This window comes from Canis lupus, chromosome 17 (genome assembly GCF_011100685.1).
Source record: "Canis lupus familiaris isolate Mischka breed German Shepherd chromosome 17, alternate assembly UU_Cfam_GSD_1.0, whole genome shotgun sequence".
NCBI lineage: Eukaryota > Metazoa > Chordata > Mammalia > Carnivora > Canidae > Canis > Canis lupus.
In genome coordinates, this window is record NC_049238.1 from 57,482,784 (window position 1) to 57,501,442 (window position 18,659).

The 18,659-nt window shown below is 38.6% G+C and overlaps 1 protein-coding gene across 1 annotated transcript in view; it reads right to left on the reverse strand.

The window, feature by feature from the left end:
• NOTCH2 (notch receptor 2) overlaps positions 1 to 18,659 on the reverse strand; it is a 182,687-nt gene that overhangs the window by 56,539 nt on the left and 107,489 nt on the right. The window contains exons 7-14 of the mRNA XM_038561934.1: positions 17,992 to 18,147; positions 17,240 to 17,428; positions 16,181 to 16,294; positions 15,259 to 15,372; positions 13,361 to 13,594; positions 9,292 to 9,402; positions 2,982 to 3,174; positions 1,530 to 1,675 (exon numbers count right to left, since the gene is read on the reverse strand). Of these exons, the coding sequence (XP_038417862.1) occupies positions 1,530 to 1,675; positions 2,982 to 3,174; positions 9,292 to 9,402; positions 13,361 to 13,594; positions 15,259 to 15,372; positions 16,181 to 16,294; positions 17,240 to 17,428; positions 17,992 to 18,147 (1,257 nt within the window). The remainder of the gene's footprint in view (positions 1 to 1,529; positions 1,676 to 2,981; positions 3,175 to 9,291; positions 9,403 to 13,360; positions 13,595 to 15,258; positions 15,373 to 16,180; positions 16,295 to 17,239; positions 17,429 to 17,991; positions 18,148 to 18,659) is intronic.

Consider the following 18,659-nt stretch of genomic DNA (forward strand, 5'->3'; position numbering starts at 1 on the left):
GAATGGACCAAGAAGCTCATTAAGGTTAAAATTTTGCCACTGTAATCTAAATATCAGCTCTTTGTATACAAAGTAGCTGGTCAGAACCTAAAAAGGGGTATAATTTATCAAGGGGTAATTTTTTTTAAAAGATCTATTCATTTTAGAGAGAGAGAAAAGAGTGAGTGTGAGTATGGGCAGAAGAGAGGGGCAGCAGGAGAAGGAGAGAATCTCAAGCAGACTTCCTGCTGAGCGTGGAGCCAAATTGAGGCTCAATCCCAGGACCCTGAGATCATGACTTGAGCTGAAATCAAGAGTCAGCCAATTCAACCAACTTAGCCACCCAGGTGCCCCAAGGGATAATAGTTTTTTAATACATTAGTTAAAGCCTCTGGTTTATGCCTACTCTTCATATGCACAGTCTCTACTAATAATGTAGTAATACTTCCTGAAGTCATAAAATTGTTTTCCCCTGATTCAAGACATGGAATCTATTTTCACTATGAAAAATAGAAAAGTAAGGAAGTATTAATGGGATAGGATAGTACCTAAATATTATACACCTTTGCATTTTCAACAGTACCTGACACAGAGCCTCAAGATAGAGGAACTATAAGCACTGTAAATAAAAATATATATATATATTGTCTGGGAGTACAGAGGTCTGGGTTCAAACTGTATACTGTTACTCACCAGCCATACAGCTTTGTATTTTACATTTTGATTTTATTTTGTTCGCTGATCAGCAAGTCTCAATGAGACAAAACACATAAAAGCACTTTTAAATTTCGATGCAAATGTAATATATCAGAAAATTAATGACTAAAATATAGTCTCAAAATTTTCAAATAATCAATAAATTGACTCTGGACATCTTGATGTATCATGGTAGTCTGGCACAATTTTTGAGTAGGGAAATCAATGACTAAGTAGATAGAGGAGTGCAAAATAAATGATTTCCCCACAAATTTCACTTTCATGAGTTTCTAAGAGAAAACTGATGGTAGAAATACAATGACAACTCAAAAAATTATTTTTACACAATCCTCACTATAATACATTTTTCTAGAAATACATTTTTCTAGAAAGCCATAGGTACACTATATATTTATCTCAATGTGTAAGATAATTTGTTAGAAGGGTTTGGAACACATGGATTCTTCCATGGCATGATTGCTATCATAATTACAATAAAACAAGATTCTCTAGTAACTAAGTTCTCATTTTACTCCCCAAATCTCTTTTGAATTACCATAGAATCAAACCAGCACCAGGGAGCTTACAATTACAATACCTGTCCAAAGTTGTGTTAAGTGAAGTCCTAGCTGCCCACCTTAAATAGTTCTGCACCTCACCTCTTTGCTAGTAGAATCTATATTTATTTATGTTTTTATTCCCAAAGTGTAAAATATTAAGTTCTTATAAATACTAAGTTTACAAATTATGTTTGCCATAAGAGTGCATAGGAACAAAGAAAGGGAAAGAAGTCAAAGAATATGCAATAAGAAAAAGGCATGAAGGGAGATAGAAATAGGCATTTTTGTTTTCACCTTTAAAGCCCTTCTTGCAAGTACACCTGTATCCATTCACCAGATTGTCACAAGTTCCTCCATTCTGGCATGGGTTAGAAAGACATTCATTCTTGTCCACTTCGCAGTTGATACCAATCCAGCCTGCATCACAAAGGCACTTGTATCTGAAAAGAGATAGCATTCTTTAGTGTGGGGGGATGAATGTACAATTGAATCTTAGGTAAAATATAGGACTTAGTGAAGAAATGTGGAACAGAGGAGCTCATGGGAAAGCTAATCTCATTTCTACTCTTCTGGGAACCTATACTTGGATCACTGCAGATACAGTGTGAATTGTGTGGTCCCATCTGGAGTACTCAGTAAAAAGGTTTTTTTCTGGTGCTTCCTAGCTCACAAAGATACTAGAGAAATTAATTAAATTATAGTGAGCTTTCATATGTAAACAGTGGTTGGTACAAACATGGATAAATCTGTACTTTTATTATACAGGAAATTAAAGTAAAGCAAACATTAGGATCATTTGTTTCTGATGCAAGACAGACATTCAAGAAGTAGGTTCATATCAGAGACTCTAAGCTACTCTGAGGAGCTCCTGGGATGTATGACTTTTGAGACATACTTTGTCTCTCCCGAACCCTGCCTCAGAAAGTATGTTGGGTAGGAAAGGGAACAAAAATGAAGGTATCTGAAATATATGTACATTCTCCACAATTTGAACATCATAAACACTTAGATTATGGTATTAGGAAATAAAAGCTCTCTTGTCTGGAGATTTAGGAAAAAGGTAGATGGGTTGGAATGCTTTGCAGGCTGTCATACTCTGACACAAGAATATTGAGGCAATTCATTTGGAAATTACTTGATTTTCCTTCACCTCTAAATACATTCTTTATTCTTTCACATGTTTTAAGTATGGCAAATGGCAATCCCCAGAGCCTTATCTTCTGGCAGGCATAGCAAGCGTATAGGACTATCTTATGTGACCTAACTTCACACTCTGAGTTTCTACAAAAGTAACTAGCAACACATCACACAACTCTCAGGGGCTTACAAACCATGAATATTTTATCAGGGCCATGTGTATAAAGTAGCAGAGACCAACTCCACTACAGTGGCACACCGAGGCACCATGACAGATAAGAATGGAGTTTTTAAGCAGGGGGAAAGATAAAATAGAACCTCCCTCAGAACTCAATCCTGCAATAATTACTAAAAGCACAATTGCCAAAGACTCATAAAATAATGCTGGATTTCTCCCATGAGCTGATTACCCCTCTATTTTCTACCTATTCAGTCATGGAAGGTAGAACAGAAGTGGCAGTTTGGAAGACTGAAGGAGACTACCAAAATCTGCAACCCACTTTCAGCTCAAGCCCATAAATGACTTTCCACAGGGCACAGTCTATACTGAAACCCAACTGGCTTGATAACAAGTCCATAAGAAACTATTCATACATGGCAGCAACTCACCCACTAGGGCCCCCGGTACAGTTTCCATGGATGCAGGGACTGCTCAGGCACTCGTTCACCTGTGAGTAGCAGCTGGGGCGATGAGGACCCTCAGGGCATAGACAGCGGAAACCATTCACATCATTGATGCATGTTGCACCCTTGCGACAGGGATTGGAGGCACACTCATCAATGTCAATGTTACATCTCTGTCCTGTAGAGAAGGAGAACAGTTTTTGTCATATTCAAAATGCTTAGGGAATAGACACAGAACTATGAGAGATACTGTGTTGACACCTTGCATCTGCACAGGTTGTCTTGGGCACTAAATGTCAAGATTTTTTTTTAAGATTTTATTTATTTATTCATGAGAGACAGAAAAAGAGAGAGAGGCAGACACACAGGCAGAGAGAGAGAGAGCAGCAGGCTCCATACAGGGAGCCCAATGTGGGACTTGATCCTGGGACTCCGGGATCATGGCCTGGGTAGAAGGCAGACACTAAACCACTGAGCCACCCAGGCATCCCTAAATGTCAAGATATAAATAATAAGACACCTAAGAGCACTTAGCGCGATGTGAGGAAGTAGCAAACGGTATAGATTTTGATAACACAGCCAAGTTAACAAAATGCTGGAACAGCACTGTAGTGTTTTGATGTATATTTCTTCTTTATTCCATCTTAGAAACAGGGAAACTTTAAAAGAAAACACCAAATGTTACCCAAAGTTGGCTGTTCCTCTGGCTGATGTTCTAGTACTGTTAAAGAAGCTTTTATTGGGGCAGCCCCAGTGGCCCAGCGGTTTAGCACCACCTTCAGCCCAGGGCCTGATCCTGGAGACCCGGAATCCAGTCCCATGTCGGGCTCCCTGCATGGAGCCTGCTTCTCCCTCTGCCTGTGTCTCTGCCTCTCTCTCTCTCTCATTCTCTCTCTCATCAATAAAAAAATAAAAAATATTTTAAAAAAGAAGCTTTTATTACTGCTTTTAGCTGATTCACCACAAACTATTTTTTTCAGTTAGTCAATCTCTTACATTCCTACATATGGTATATCTCAATTACCCGGAATACTTTAGTGAATAAACTATTAATTTAATATTAATATTGGTGAAAAAGAAAGCCATTTTGCTTTCATTCTTAGAGTTGCATTAATCCACTTTTTGCCTCAGAAAGAAGGTATTCTAAGTATTCTAAGCATAATTTTAATGTCTTCTGATAATTGAGAAAATAATCCAAGGATTCTTAACCTACTCAGACTTTAATGTGCAAAGAGTCACTTAAAATACTTGTTTTAAAAGGAGATTCTTAGGCCCTGGCACCATAATTTGTGATAGGTAGAGTCCAGCAAGCCATATTTTAAATAATGCAGATGGTTCAAATATTACATTTTGAAAAACTCTGATGTAGACAATTATTAGTCTATCATCATGCAATAATGTAAATGCTCAAAGTATATCAAATTAAATGAATATATTCTTCCCCTGAAACCTATACACTTTGCACTATGCACTTTGAAAAGATGTCAGCTCTAACCTTGACATTTGTTGCTTTAAGCTAAATGAAGTGTGCCACTTACATAAGAGTTTTGCTTTGTTAAATTTTGAACAATTGAGATTTAACTATATATTGCAAAATGATATAAAATTTTAAAACAACCCATAATTCTGTAAATAAGTGGCAACAAGCAACTGCTGCAAAGGAATTTATAAGTTTTAAAGAATATAATTTTCTGATTCAGATAAAAATATGCATTTTTATTTAAGAAAGAGAAACCTTGCATTTAGAACAGGAAATTCCAAATGAAATAGATCCACACCCCTTTAAAGTATGGGTATTAACATTTTTTCACTCTCCGTTGCTCTCTAAACCATTATTGGTGGTTCTTGTGGCAAAGACCCACAATCTGGTAGTGGTTGCTGTTTTCCTCTTAAGTGTTTTATTAATAACTTATTTAAAAAAAAGTTTTCTTAGCCTCAACCTCAGATTTTTTAAAAACGTTTGCCACTGGCACCAAGATAGGAGCCAGAACTCTTCAACTGCACAGCTATCCTTAGCTTCCTATCCAGTGGAGAATGAGAGAAAAACGCCTTCTTTTTCTGTCCTTTTTAGGAAGCATTTTCTCAGAAGTCACTCCTCTCAGGTTTCCCTCATTTGTTTTTTGGGGTTTTTTTTTTTTAGTTTCCATTTCTTTTATATATTCATTACTGTGGTTTCTAAGATTTTTATTTAAATTCAATCTGCCAACATAAAATGTAACACCCAGTGCTCATCTCGTGTGCCCCCATGCCTGTCACCGAGTTACCCCATCCACCCCCACCCTCATTTGCTTTAAAAACTCTTCCCAGAGTCAATTTTCAAGCCATCTTTAACCAAGAGGGTTAAGCACCCCCTTGTGCAGTCTACAATGTGGAGTGACTGCTGCTTCACTATCAAGGTCTCACCCTTATGGAGTTTCCACCCAGTATGAGAAAGGCCCAGCACAAGGCTATTGATCTTATTGGGCTTATTAGAAACTATTAAATGAGAAGTTAACCAATGTTTTTTACCCTGTAAGTACTCAATAAATTAGTGTTTAATGAAAAAAGCATGGTATAGTCCAGACTTTTTTTTTTTTTTAAATTCATGAGAGACAGAGAGAGAGGCAGAGACATAGGTAGAGGGAGAAGCGGGCTCTGATGTGAGACTCGATCCTCAACCCCAGGATCACGACCTGAGCCAAAGGCAGATGCTCAACCTCTGAGCCACCCAGGTGTTCCTGGTATAGTCCAGACTTAAAGATTCTGGAATTGAATGACAGAAGTCCCAGATCTGAGTTCTAGTCATTCACTCAACAATATTATTGAATGCTTCCTCCATGCTATATACTATTTTAGACACTGGCTAAAAAGATGATTAGGGAGGTTTCTGTCTTCTGGGAACTCACAGTCTTAGCTGTTTGACTCACTATAGGACTCGATATATACAAAATATGCAAGTGATATCATACAGTATATTTCTTTCTCTGACTCATCTCACTTAGCATAAAGCCCTAAAAGTCCATCCATGTTGTCTCAAGTGACAAGATTTCATTCTTTTTTATGGCGAAGTAATATGAACTGATTTTATTATTATTGCAAGATTCCTTGTTCTTAGCAGTGTGCCTATTTAGGATATGCCATTATTAGGTTAACTAAGGGCCAAAGAACCAAAAGCAATTCCATACTCAATGTTTATAAATTTGTGACTTTTGATTTTATATAGTTTTATAATGACATTAAAATGAGGATTAGGGCAGCCCCGGTGGCGCAGCGGTTTAGCACTGCCCAAGCCTGGGGTGTGATCCTGGAGACCCGGGATCGAGTCCCACATTGGGCTCCCTACATGGAGCCTGCTTCTCCCTCTGCCTGTGTCTCTGCCTCTCTGCCTGCCTCTCTCTCCACCTCTGAATAAATTTAAAAAAAAAAAAAAAAAGGTTAAAAAATAAATAAATAACTGATCTGCTCATGGATTTTTTTAAAAAATAAATAAATAAATAAATAAAATGAGGATTAGCTATCTTGGTAGATCTGTTACTCATGATTAGCCTTTCAAATGCTTTTTGAAAACCACTAGGGTTTGGTAGAGGGTGAAGCTTTCAAAATTTACCTGTTTCAGATAATATTGGGTTTCTAGGTACAAATAATGATTTACAGCTTAAAAATACAATCGTCTGTGGTTAAATCACGTAGCTCTAATTACAGTTGATACTTCTAGTACCCTCTATCTGGAAATTGTTGGGAATTTTCCAACAATAGTTTCTAAAATTGTGTTTAGTCTAATGTGTTTTTTTTTAATTGAGCTATAATTGACATATAATACATTAGTTATATTATACATATAACTAATGTATTAGTTATATTATACATATACCTGTGTATACATATTATACATATTGTATACATATACATATACATTAGTTATATTATACATATACCTGTGTATACATATTATACATATATATACATATGCAACAGAATAATTTGGTATTTATATATTCTGTAAAATGATCACCATAATAAGTCTAGTTAACATCCATCACCATACATAATTCCAAAAATTTTTTTTCTTGCTCTTTGCCTATTTTTAAGTTGGATTATGTGCTTCCTTGCTATTGACTTGTATGAGCGCTTTATACATTTTGGATATTATTAATCCCTTTCCAGATATTTTGTTTGCAAATATTTTCTCCTGTCCCACAGGTAGCCTTTTCAACTTATTGTTCCTTGCTGTGCAGAAGCACTTTAGTTTAAGAAGTCCCACTTGTTTATTTTAGTTTTTGTTGCCTATGCTTTGGTTTCTTATTCAACCTATCCGTCTTTATGGACTTATAAGAAGTCAGCAAAATAATGGATATGAAGGTGAAACTGATAAAGTAGTTTGTAAAATTGAAAAGTAGCGATAGAGGTGTCCTTTGAGTTCTTTCATTTCCCAATCAGTAAGTGCAAAGAAGTCTGAGGAGAATACAGTATTTAGTCTGAAAAAGAAAAACTCATTTAAGTCTGTCAAAGCTGTTATAAGCGTTGAAAAAAAAACAAACTAGAAGTGTTAAAATAAAACAAAGAAAAGGATAAAACACCTCACATTTACAGCTCATGTATATATAATACCACAGTTGTCTGTGATATTTTCAGCAGCAGATTAAAAAAAACAAAAAAAAATGAAAAAAAAAAAGTAGACAAAATCATTCCAAAAATAGAATACCATCCAGTAACCCAAATATTCCAGTTCTTGGTTCTGTAATTTCATGCTACCTTAGGTTTATTTTAGAATATTTTTAGCCTATGTCCTCCTTCCTTGACCTCCTCGGTTTGCTGAATGTCAAAAAGAGAGAGAATATGATTTACTGGCATTTAAAAAAAAAAAAAGTCTAGTGAAAGGCTTACATATCTAAAAAGAAACCACAATAGGCACCCACTTAGGCTGTCTGGTGAGGTGAGAATGGGCATGGACTCTCGAGCAGGACCACCTGGGCTGGAACCCTGGCCATAGTGCATTGGTAATGTTAGTTAACCTCTCTAAGCTCTGGGTTTCTCATCAATACCATAGGAATGATAATGGCTGTGATAATTAAATGAGATTAGGTGCCTACCACCTAGTTCAAAATAAGCTCTTAATAAATGATCACTATTCTCTTATTACCTATTTAACGAAAATGCACCTATTATCCTAGCTAGCAGGATATTTTTTGTGTATTCAGTTGGCTGTCACATAATCTTGGAGTAGCAAAAGTTCCAGGACCCAGAAGTACAGCTGGCCACTAAATATGACAGCTTTCATGATACCTGTCTTCTGAGCAATCTTCCACTGAGCAGAGATTACAGTGACCCATGTGAGCCACAAACATTACTCCCTAGCATCCACAATCATACCAAGCAGGAAAAGGGATTGTGAAATACAAAGGAAAGTAAGTTGCTGGCAAGTGAGAGACAGACATTCACTTCACTTGGTACTGAATGCCTTTTGACATCATGGTTTAAAAAGTTCTGAGGGAAATTTCTCACACTGGTCGCAAATGACCACATGGTATTTATTAAATGGTAACATTATTACATAAGTGCCTGCTTGCATGTGGCATTGTCTAGAAAGAAAAAGATAGATACCATAAATGCCCTCTGATGGTGCCATAACAAAGAGATGTGTCAATAAGGTACCTCAGATTTCTCAGTAGCCCTTAGCACTTTTTGATCAGGAGCGTAAAAGATAAAGGCAATCTTATAAGCAACAAAAGAGAGAGATTTGTGTTTGTGTGTGTGCACACAAGCATGCGTGTATAAATGTTCTAGCTACTTATAATAATTAGAGCCAATTTTTTTTCTAGCCATTTACTTTCTGCCTCCTAGTGAGAAAAGATCTCCCTGCACTAGCCAAATTAGTTTGGTCCTCCCAAATTCTGGCCTCATCCAACAATCTCCCGCAAGATAAAGTACTCAGAAAAAAGCATTTAGTGTTTTCATAGAATTTATCTTGGCTATATTCTTATGGAAGGCATTCACTAATAAGTGTAGCAAATTAAAGGTGACAGAGATGCTATGTAACTCAAGTACAGTGACAAAAACACATGGTCTGACAAGAAATGCTTTTCAGGTAGATACAACACGTGGTCTAAAAACCCTACCTAATGAAAAGCTTCATGCTTACAATTTTGGGAAGGACTATAAGTAGAAAATTGGGCCAGAGAAGTAAAGAAACAAACGTCTAGCCTTCGAAGAGATAGAGAAATATGAAACATCTGAAACATGATTTTCGTTTAGATACTCTTTTCCCAAAGTGATGGGACTGAAGAAGGGACCTCCTGACAAAATGGGCATTTGTTACCTGTGAATCCTGGTGAGCAGACACAACTGTAACGATTAATGCCATCCATACAGACCCCATGGACACAAGGGTTACTTGCACAGTCATCAAAATTGATTTCACAATTAACACCTGCAAAAATAAGAGCAAAAAGAAACCATGCAGTATTACCACAAAAATAGTATATTGAGAAATCTAAGGAGTATCTGGCCAACTCTGGATAGAGTAAAGCATCAGTTCTCCAAAGTGTAGTCTTCTGGACCCTATCAGGGTGATTATCAGGACAAAACTATTTTATTAATCATACTAAACCACTATCTGCCTGTTTCAGTGTTGGCATCTGCCCTCATGGTGCAAAAGCCAACAGGGGTAGGATTGCTGGCATGTTAGCAGGAATCCAGGAATTGAGATAGTAGTTAACTTCCATGCACTCACAATTTTTTTTTTTAATTCATAGAGATGCAGAGAGAGAGAGAGAGAGAGAGAAGCAGACACAAAGGCAGAGGGAGAAGCAGGCTCCATGCAGAGAGCCCGAAGTGGGACTCAATCCAGGGTCTCTAGGATCACGCCCTGGGCTGCAGGTGGTGCTAAACCGCTGCGCCACCGGGGCTGCCCTTTTTTTTTTTTTTTAATTTATTCATGCACTCACAATTTAAACCAGACAAAACATCTCACTTAAGAATGACTTTGGTGAAGAAGTCAAAATTATTAACTTTGTATTTGTATTGTATCTTGACCCTTGAATATACATCTACTGCTCTGTGTTCTGAAATGGGAAATAAAGCAGTTTTGTGGCATGCCAAAATACACAGTTACTTCCAGGAAAAGCAGTTGTTTGTGTGAGTTCTGAACTGAACATACTTTTTTCATGGACTCCCATTTTAGTTGAGAGAACAACTCACAGAGGAGCCAGGGCTATTCAGATCTAAATATCTTAGCAAACATTAAGTGAAAGAAGTAAACCTGTCCTTTCAAGAAAAACAACTGACAGTATTGTGTTCCAAAAATAAAATGTAAGCTCTTGCATGAAAACTAGAAGTTTTGAACTTATATCCACTGCCAGAAGCTTGAAACTCTCATTATTATGGACATAAGTTTTCAGGATAAATCTTAAAGGATCGGGATTCTTCAGTGCTGCCTTCCTTCTGGCCCATTCCCCAGATGAATGGTAGAGTTTGGCTATATTAAGAAAGGCTTAATTGACAATAATGAGTAACTAAACAGTAGGGATATACCAATCATAATTTTTACCATCATTTTATAAAAATACTCAAGATATTCTGTCATTTACTTAACATGAATTTAGTGATGTTTTATTTCCCATTCATAGAAAAATGCCTTGGTAGTTTTAAAAAAAAAATCTAAAAATAAAGCCTGGTAAAAAGGATATAAACTAACAAAATTTCCATGAAAAAATGTGGAAATTTTGGTTCACTCACACTTTGTATTAATATTTATTAATAATAATTAAGAATTAAGAATTTATTATGTGCAAGTACTTTGCCTCCTACCTTACATAACTTTTCTTGAGTCCTCTCACTCAAATGGCACATCAAGTTGCATTACACCCATTCTATCATGGACTTGCACCACCAGGATGTGAGCCAGGCATTTTGGATTCTACACTCTGCCACACCATACTGGTCACTCTGTGATGAATGAGGCCATGTTGCCTCACTAAGCCACAAATGAGGCAAGAGTTTCCCTATTCCTTGTATACAAGTGGACACTTTTACATGGGTCTAGCCATTGGCTGATAACCCCCCAATTACCCAAAACTGACCACAGCAGGTCATAGGAGGCTATATTTCATTCAAGCAGGAACAGACACCCTGCCCAAGATGGGCCAATGAGATTTACTCATTGCAACATTGGAATATGAACTGTGGGACCCATGGTCTACAAATGGCTCTGCTTCCTGCTAATCTCTGCAAAGCCTTATCGACAATTCTCACTTGGAATCTGTAAGATACTTCTGTGTGCTTTCAGTAAACTCTTTGTCTATTTTGTAGTTATTGTTTGTTTGTTTGCTAAAGATTCTTTAAACTAGTCAAATTGGTTTCTGTGACAACAGCTACCCATCATAAGACCACGGGTAAAAGAAGCTTCAGAAGGGACTCTGGGTGGTATATCTCATTTTAAGTACCCAGTAAATGAGAACCACAATTATAACCAGCACATTGTAAAGTATCCCTTCTGTTTATACTCATCCAAACCCCAACCTACCAACTCAGGACCATGTTATGAATGGGTCATGGATTCCTCCTCTAGAACTCAAGAGTCTATTCATAATGACTAATTAAATAGACCCATTCATCCAGACCCCTAAGTACATGTCAGGTCTTTCTCCACCTACTACAGACCAAGATTTTTTCATCATGTCTGCATCTCTTTGCTTTAATTCTCCCAAGAGCCACAGGAAAGGATTTGATAGTTTTCTGAAAAATTCTGGATCTTCATTCTATGCTTCCTGCAAACTGCTCATATTTATTTCTTGCATTTCTCAGTGACAGCTACTTACACCTTGTCTTCTCTGTCCTCCCCAGGGAATACACCTGATACATCCTGGCATAATGATAGAATTCCAGAGAAAACAAAGTGCTTGCCAACCCACCACTCACCCAGGTTTCCAGTACATTTGTTATAATGGGGATGATAGCAAAGCCTAAAACAGCCCCACCATTCTAAAGGCATCCTTTCAATTGCTTGTAAATCTCTCAAATTTCTTTTCGTACTGCAATTTCTCATGTCTTGGGGACCAGCCCGGAAGCAAATTGCTTTTGGAAGGTTTCACAAAGATCTATTCAGCCCTTTTAGTAAGTTATCTAAATGTGGGGAGGGGAAAGGCATTTTCAACTGTGAAGGCATGGGATGTTTTTCGTATGCCTGAGCAACTCAAAAAGGACTTTGTTTTCAAACTTGGCATGTACGAGGTCCTGGATGAAGACCAGGGCCTTTGACAAGTTTGAAGAAATGGATTTGGAAATAACAAAATAAAACGAGGGTAGTTAACCACCTCCCCCACCTCTGCCCCCAACACAGGCCATTTTCTTTAAATCTAGAATGAGTTCTCAATAAATCACTCCCATGTATTGGTAGGTTCCCTTCTAACAAAGGTGCACTCTAGTTAATCTTCCACTAATACATTTTCTTTGATCTGAGACATAGTACTTCTCTGTCCATTAACCACAGTTGTGACCATAATTATTCCTCGAATAAGTAAAACAGACTCCAGTGAAACCTGTGAAATGCGTTGCCTGAGAAAATAATTCAACATTCCCCCAGTAAGGAGCAGCATGCCTTCCCAACTAACAAGCAGTCACTCAACCAGAGTTGAGAAACAGCAATGAATGTGGAGTGGGAAATAGCGGATCTGCATTCTAATTTACAATGACTGGGACATGCTAAAAAGTCTCTCCTCTCCCTGTGAATCCCCCTAAATGCCCAAAGCCCACCAGAGACACAGAGTGGAAGAAAAGTGTCACATTAAAGATACTGGATTCTTAAATAGAGAAAAAACTGAAAGCTTAAATAAATTATCTATGAATGTGTCTTGAAAACTGGACTGGCAATGGAGAAATTCATGCACTAAATAACTCATTTTCTCTATGATCATATTAGCCAGATATCTGTCAAGTTTCTGTTTTACTTTGAACTCTTTAGACACAGCAATGCTGATTCATCATGAAAGGAATAGAAGGACAGGAGGGAGGGAGAGGGGAAAGGGCCAGCTTCATTAAATTTGAGTGTGATGGAGGCTAAAGAAAAAAGGACAACCAAATCAAGCCACAAAGCCAAGAGGGTTCCCAATTTTAAATAATAATTTCAGTGTTTTGAAGTGGTATGTCTCCTTCTAATGAAAAACACACACCCAAAATCATCAGTTTTGCAAAGCTATTGTCTCTAATTTCTCCAGTGGCTAGAGACATCTGCCTCTGAGATGTTTCTGGCTGTAGCTTTGACTGTGCATCTCAGAATCAGGATTATTTTTCAGGTATCTGAGCATATGCCATGACAGTGTGAGATATCTGTGTAAACTATTTTGGGGGAACAGTGAAACCCCAGAGGAGACACAGACAGAGCAGCTTACCTGATGTGCCAGGCTGGCAGTTGCACTGGTAGCCATTCACCAGGTCAATGCAGCGACCATCATTCAGGCAGGGGCTGCTGTAACACTCATCTATCTGGTCACTGCAGATGGCACCCATGTACCCCGGGTTGCAGATGCAGGTGTAGGAATCAATCCCATCCTGACACTGGCCATGGTGGCAAGGATCAGGGTCACAGTTGTCAATGTTCTCCTCACACAACACACCAGTGAATCCTGGGAAGGAATTTTATCAAGAAGGCTTAAAATCAAGTTAGACATCCACACCTGAACATAAATGTGGCTGCATCCATTTATCCTACAGACCTCATGTCTTAAACAGTTTATACTATAGCAATGAGAAGTCAACTATTTGATTTACAAGGCAAGCCTAGAAAGTTGTGCTTAAAATAAAGTTTTTCAAATAAAATTTATAGAATTTAAATCCCTTTTTCTAAATGATCAATGGTTTCATTGCAGAGATACTTTAACTGCAGCTTCATTTCATACTGGGCTTCAATGAGGAATAGCTCTCAATATTTTTCCATTATACATTTATTTCTATATTCCTTTCTTCCCAAAACCAACATACAGATATTATATTAATGCTAACACGTACCTTATCTTCCCAATTCTGACCTTAGAGGACAGAGAACTTTTCTTTATTCCTTTCAGACCCTCCCAGAGTACTATGCTTATATACTAAGGTTTTTAATAAATACCTGTTAAATAAAATGAATGAAAACTTATTATTTAAAAGAAAAAGGGGCAAATAAAGCTTCCTTCATTCAATTCATTCTTTTAAAGAATTTTAAAGGAAGAGGGGCTCTCTTTCCTTTTAAACATGAATTCAAGGTTTTTAAACTCTCTCCAGTGAAGATTATCTCTGAGAATAATCTAGCCAGAGGAGGACAAAATCTGGAACTTCTCCAACCAAGGACAACATTTCATGAAAAGAGAAAGAAGTTAAGTGGTTCATCTGACAGGACCTAATCTAAGGAGGCCTAGTAAATGGTAATGTCCCAGTACTACCAAAATATTAATTCTCTGTTTATTTTTGTCATTTAGTTTGCTTTTCTGTCATCAGAAAGGAATTGTGCACATGATGTTTAAAATCCTTTAAGAACCCATCTTCTAAAAAGGTCTTGCATTATACCCATAACTTCTTTTTCTCTCAAGCGGTCATATAAAAAATAAATTGGGAAATCATCTTTTCTAATAATCTCTAGTCTTTCTCTATAATACTGGTCTGTGTAGGAGCAAATGTATAACAAGGGACATTTGGTTTATTCAAATCCACTCCCAAGTGAGAAACAGCCACAGATCAGAAATGTAGAATATTTGTAAGCAGATTCTTTGTCACTGTAGTAGCAGAAATCAGGAAAGAGGACCTAAACTTTCCCAGACATAGCTCTCTCTCCCGTTCAGATACACACCTGAGTGTCAAGGCCTGAGCAGTCTTTAATGCAGAAAACCTCTGCACTTGCACACAATGGCCCTTAGATTTCTAGGCCTTTGTTCAATCACTTGCCTCAAGAAACACAGAAACAGGTCTCTTGCTGAGAAGCCCCAGGGAAAAATAGCTCTCAGCTGGAATTCTTCCCTTTCCCAAAGGAGTAAGTCAAGCCAGCCAGAAACTCATCACTGCCAAAATTTGTCCCAGAAAGACATGGACACCAAATGGAAATGTCCAAGCCAGGCCACTATTGTGGTGGAGAAGGAGGCAGGTGTTGTAGAAGGAAAACAGTGAGAGCAGCGAAAAAAAAAATATGCTAGAAGCAGCTCTCTCTTAACAGAGGGGCAGCCCATTAGTGGACTGGCTTGGTAGGGCAGCTAGAAGACAGTCTCCTATTTTGTTCACATGGACCTACCAGGGGAATAAAAAGTGAGGACAATCTTACCTGTGGCACACTGGCATTCATAGCCATTCGGGTGATCAATACACTTTGCCCCATTCAGACATGGAGTACTGGAACAGTCATCAATATCAATCTGGCAAACTGGCCCAGTGAAACCTTGAAAGGGCAGAGTGATGACATAAGTCAAAGGACTATCCTATGTCTATCTATCTAAGGTCTACCTATGATGTCCCATGAGAAGGATGCCCAAGAGGGTTGGGTTACACTACCAGCAGAGCTTAAACCAGTGGCTCAGCAAACATAAAATTATTCTCCCAAACAGGTAACTGAGATAACTGAATAAAGCTCAGGGCATCAGAGGCAAATGCATGTGTCTCCACTTGTTTTTTCCCAGTACAGATTTCACTTCTAGTTGAAGTAGGGACTAAATGGTTATACATGGAGCCCTCAAACAAGTGAGTACAGCTTCAGAGGAACTGGAACTTCTTTGAAGAAACACCATGAGAGGCTATCATTTCTGGAAGAAAAACTGGCATAGCAAAAGGAGACACAGAGCATTCTTTGGGAAAAAAAAAATTGACTTGTGCAGTCTGTTTTTGGACCCAGGGTGAAATATCTAAAAATAAAAATCTCACAGAGGGGCTTTAAGAATATGACCCATAGGGAGGGAAAAAAATCCTGAATAGCCTACAACCAAGGCTTCGGTGAGGTATGAACTTTCTGAAATATATACACAGACAGAGAGGTCATGGGCCAAACAGAATAGACTTGGACTTCTGGCCACAAAGGATTTGGATGATACACTAGCTGAAACAAACTCATTTCTGTACACACTCCTATCCCAAAGTGCTCACTTTAATGACTTCCTCATGTACAGCCCACACACACACTCTCCTCCTCCCTTCCCTGTGGTCACTCAGCTTTGTGCTTTCAAAGAAAATTGGGGCAGGTGGTGGGCACTTACCAGGTGGACATAGACACTGGAAGCGATTGACTTTATCCACACACTGACCATTGTTCACACAAGGGTTGCTCTGACATTCGTTTATCTCCAATTCACAATGTACACCTTTGAAACCTTGAACAAATTGGACCACACAAGTGGCTTAGAAAGACAGAAAGGCATATTCTAGCCAAGAAAGCACAAATTTGCAGAGTGGACTATTTCCTCTATGAGCATGAACATTTCTGCAGAAGTCAAAGGGGACTCTGCCATGATGGGAAATAGTCATTGCAAGTATCAGCAAGATAGGAGAATACTGCGAGATACCCATGTCACTGTGAAGAGGGAGAAGAGGTTACCTCCAAAGACACTGGTAAAACATAGCATGTCCCACATTCTCTGACCTGTCCCTGTTTCACTTTCAGAGCTGTACCAGGCCCACAGGGTCGCCAGTTGATGTTCTCAAAGACCAGCTGACCTGGAGATGCAACTGCTCTCAGGGTACAAGTCAAGATCAGGAGGGCCTCCCAATGCTAGAGGAGCTAAGCACCTTAATCTGGCAAAGCAGCCACTGCCATATGTCTTTTATCTAAGGATTCAAGAAATAGTTTCTGTAGAAACTATTTCATACATATAAAACTGTATGCACATTACTACGGATAAATGGCAAGTTCCTACAGAAGCACGGGTAAAATAATTTATATAAATGGAACAGTAAAGTATTTATAATATATCAAGAGATCAGAAAAGCTTACTATTTAAAGGATTCTTATGGTAAATCCTTTATTAAATCAAAGAGTACTTGCATAAAAACACTCACTTCCGAATTTTTCTTACATGAAACTGATGTTGATATAAGGACTTACTTAATTTGGTCTCCATAGCTCTAAGAATTCTTGCACTGCGTACTCTAAGTAGTAGTGCTCTAAGGAGCACTACTCCTTAGAGGTCCCCTTGGTTGGGAATGCCGCCATTATTGGGAATTAAATGCTGACAGAGTTCATAGAATTGCCCACCCTAAACTGAAAAGTGCATGGCAGTGCCCTTTGTCTAACCCCACTCACTGATGGGCCCATGTACCTGGCATGCACAAACATGTGAAGCCTCCAATCTTATCCAGACAGGTTGCATCATTCTGGCAGGGGTCGGAATGACACTCATTGATGTCCATCTCACAACGAGGCCCTGCATAGCCCTTCAGACATTCACAGTGGAAGGCACCATCTGTGTTCACACACTTTCCTGCATGCTCACAAGGATTGCTATTGGCTGGAAAACACAAGCACTGATTATTGGGATCAAAGCACCTGATGGACTTTCCACAAATGTGGATTACAGAAGTAGGTCTGATTGTTACAGCATTAGGGCCAGGCCTTTAATAATCTGATTCTCAATTTCGTATTTTCAAAGGAAAGGAAAGGAAAGGAAAGAGAAAGGAGAAAGGAGAAAGGAGAAAGGAGAGGAAAGGAGAGGAGAGGAAAGGAGAGGAAAGGAAAAAGGAGAGAGGAGAGGAGAGGAGAGGAGAGGGGAGGGGAGGGGAGGGGAGGGGAGGGGAGGGGAGGGGAGGGGAGGACAGGACAGACTAAGGTAATCTCAACTCTCGTGCATCTCTGCTGTTCTTCTGCCCAAAGTGTCGTCAAGGTGGGGCTTTCTATTAATAATCAGGTACAGCCCTTCCATATATTCAATTTTCAGAACAGAGTATATGTTCACACAGAAAGGTTGTTTAACAGTGGGCATGTAACAGGAGAGATCTGAGATTTTGCTTCTGTCTGAATGCTTGCTGAGCTCTATAGATACCACGAGGAATAGGAAAAGTTCCACGTACTCACCCATAGCACACTCATCCACATCTTCTGTACAATCAGCCCCTTTGAAGCCTTGAGGGCAGGTGCAAATATACTGCCCGTTCAGGGGGTTGGTATCACACAGTGCCCCCTTGTGGCAAGGATTGCTGATGCATGCATCATCCAGATGACATAATAGACCTGGGATGGGGCAAAAAGAACAAAGAAAAAATGTCTCTTACCTGAGGAAGAGTTTTCTCTTTCATGGAGGAGGGAAAACCTTATGGTCACCTCACCAAAATCCAATATGGAGATTTAGAGGCAACTTCCCCTTTACCTAATCCTACCTTAGGGACATGCTACAGCTAGCAGCAAGCCAGTAGTTTCTGCAGACAACCTTGCTGCTTTGACCCTAAGCCCTCAGCTAGACCTCTCCTCAAGGGTCAAGTCATCCACAGGCCATAAAGTGAGATGGTTAGACGATGAAGATAACTTTTTGACAGTGCTACTATATTTAGCAAATAAAAAGAGAGGATGCCCAGTTCAATTTGAATTTCAAATAAACAATGTTTTACTATATATTCTAAATATTGCACTCACTTTATATTTTATTTAGCAATCTACTTTCCCCCAAATTATGCTACCTGATGATCAGGGGCCACCTTAAAAGGAAGGAAAAAAATAGCTGAACATCATCAGCCTATACTAGGGCA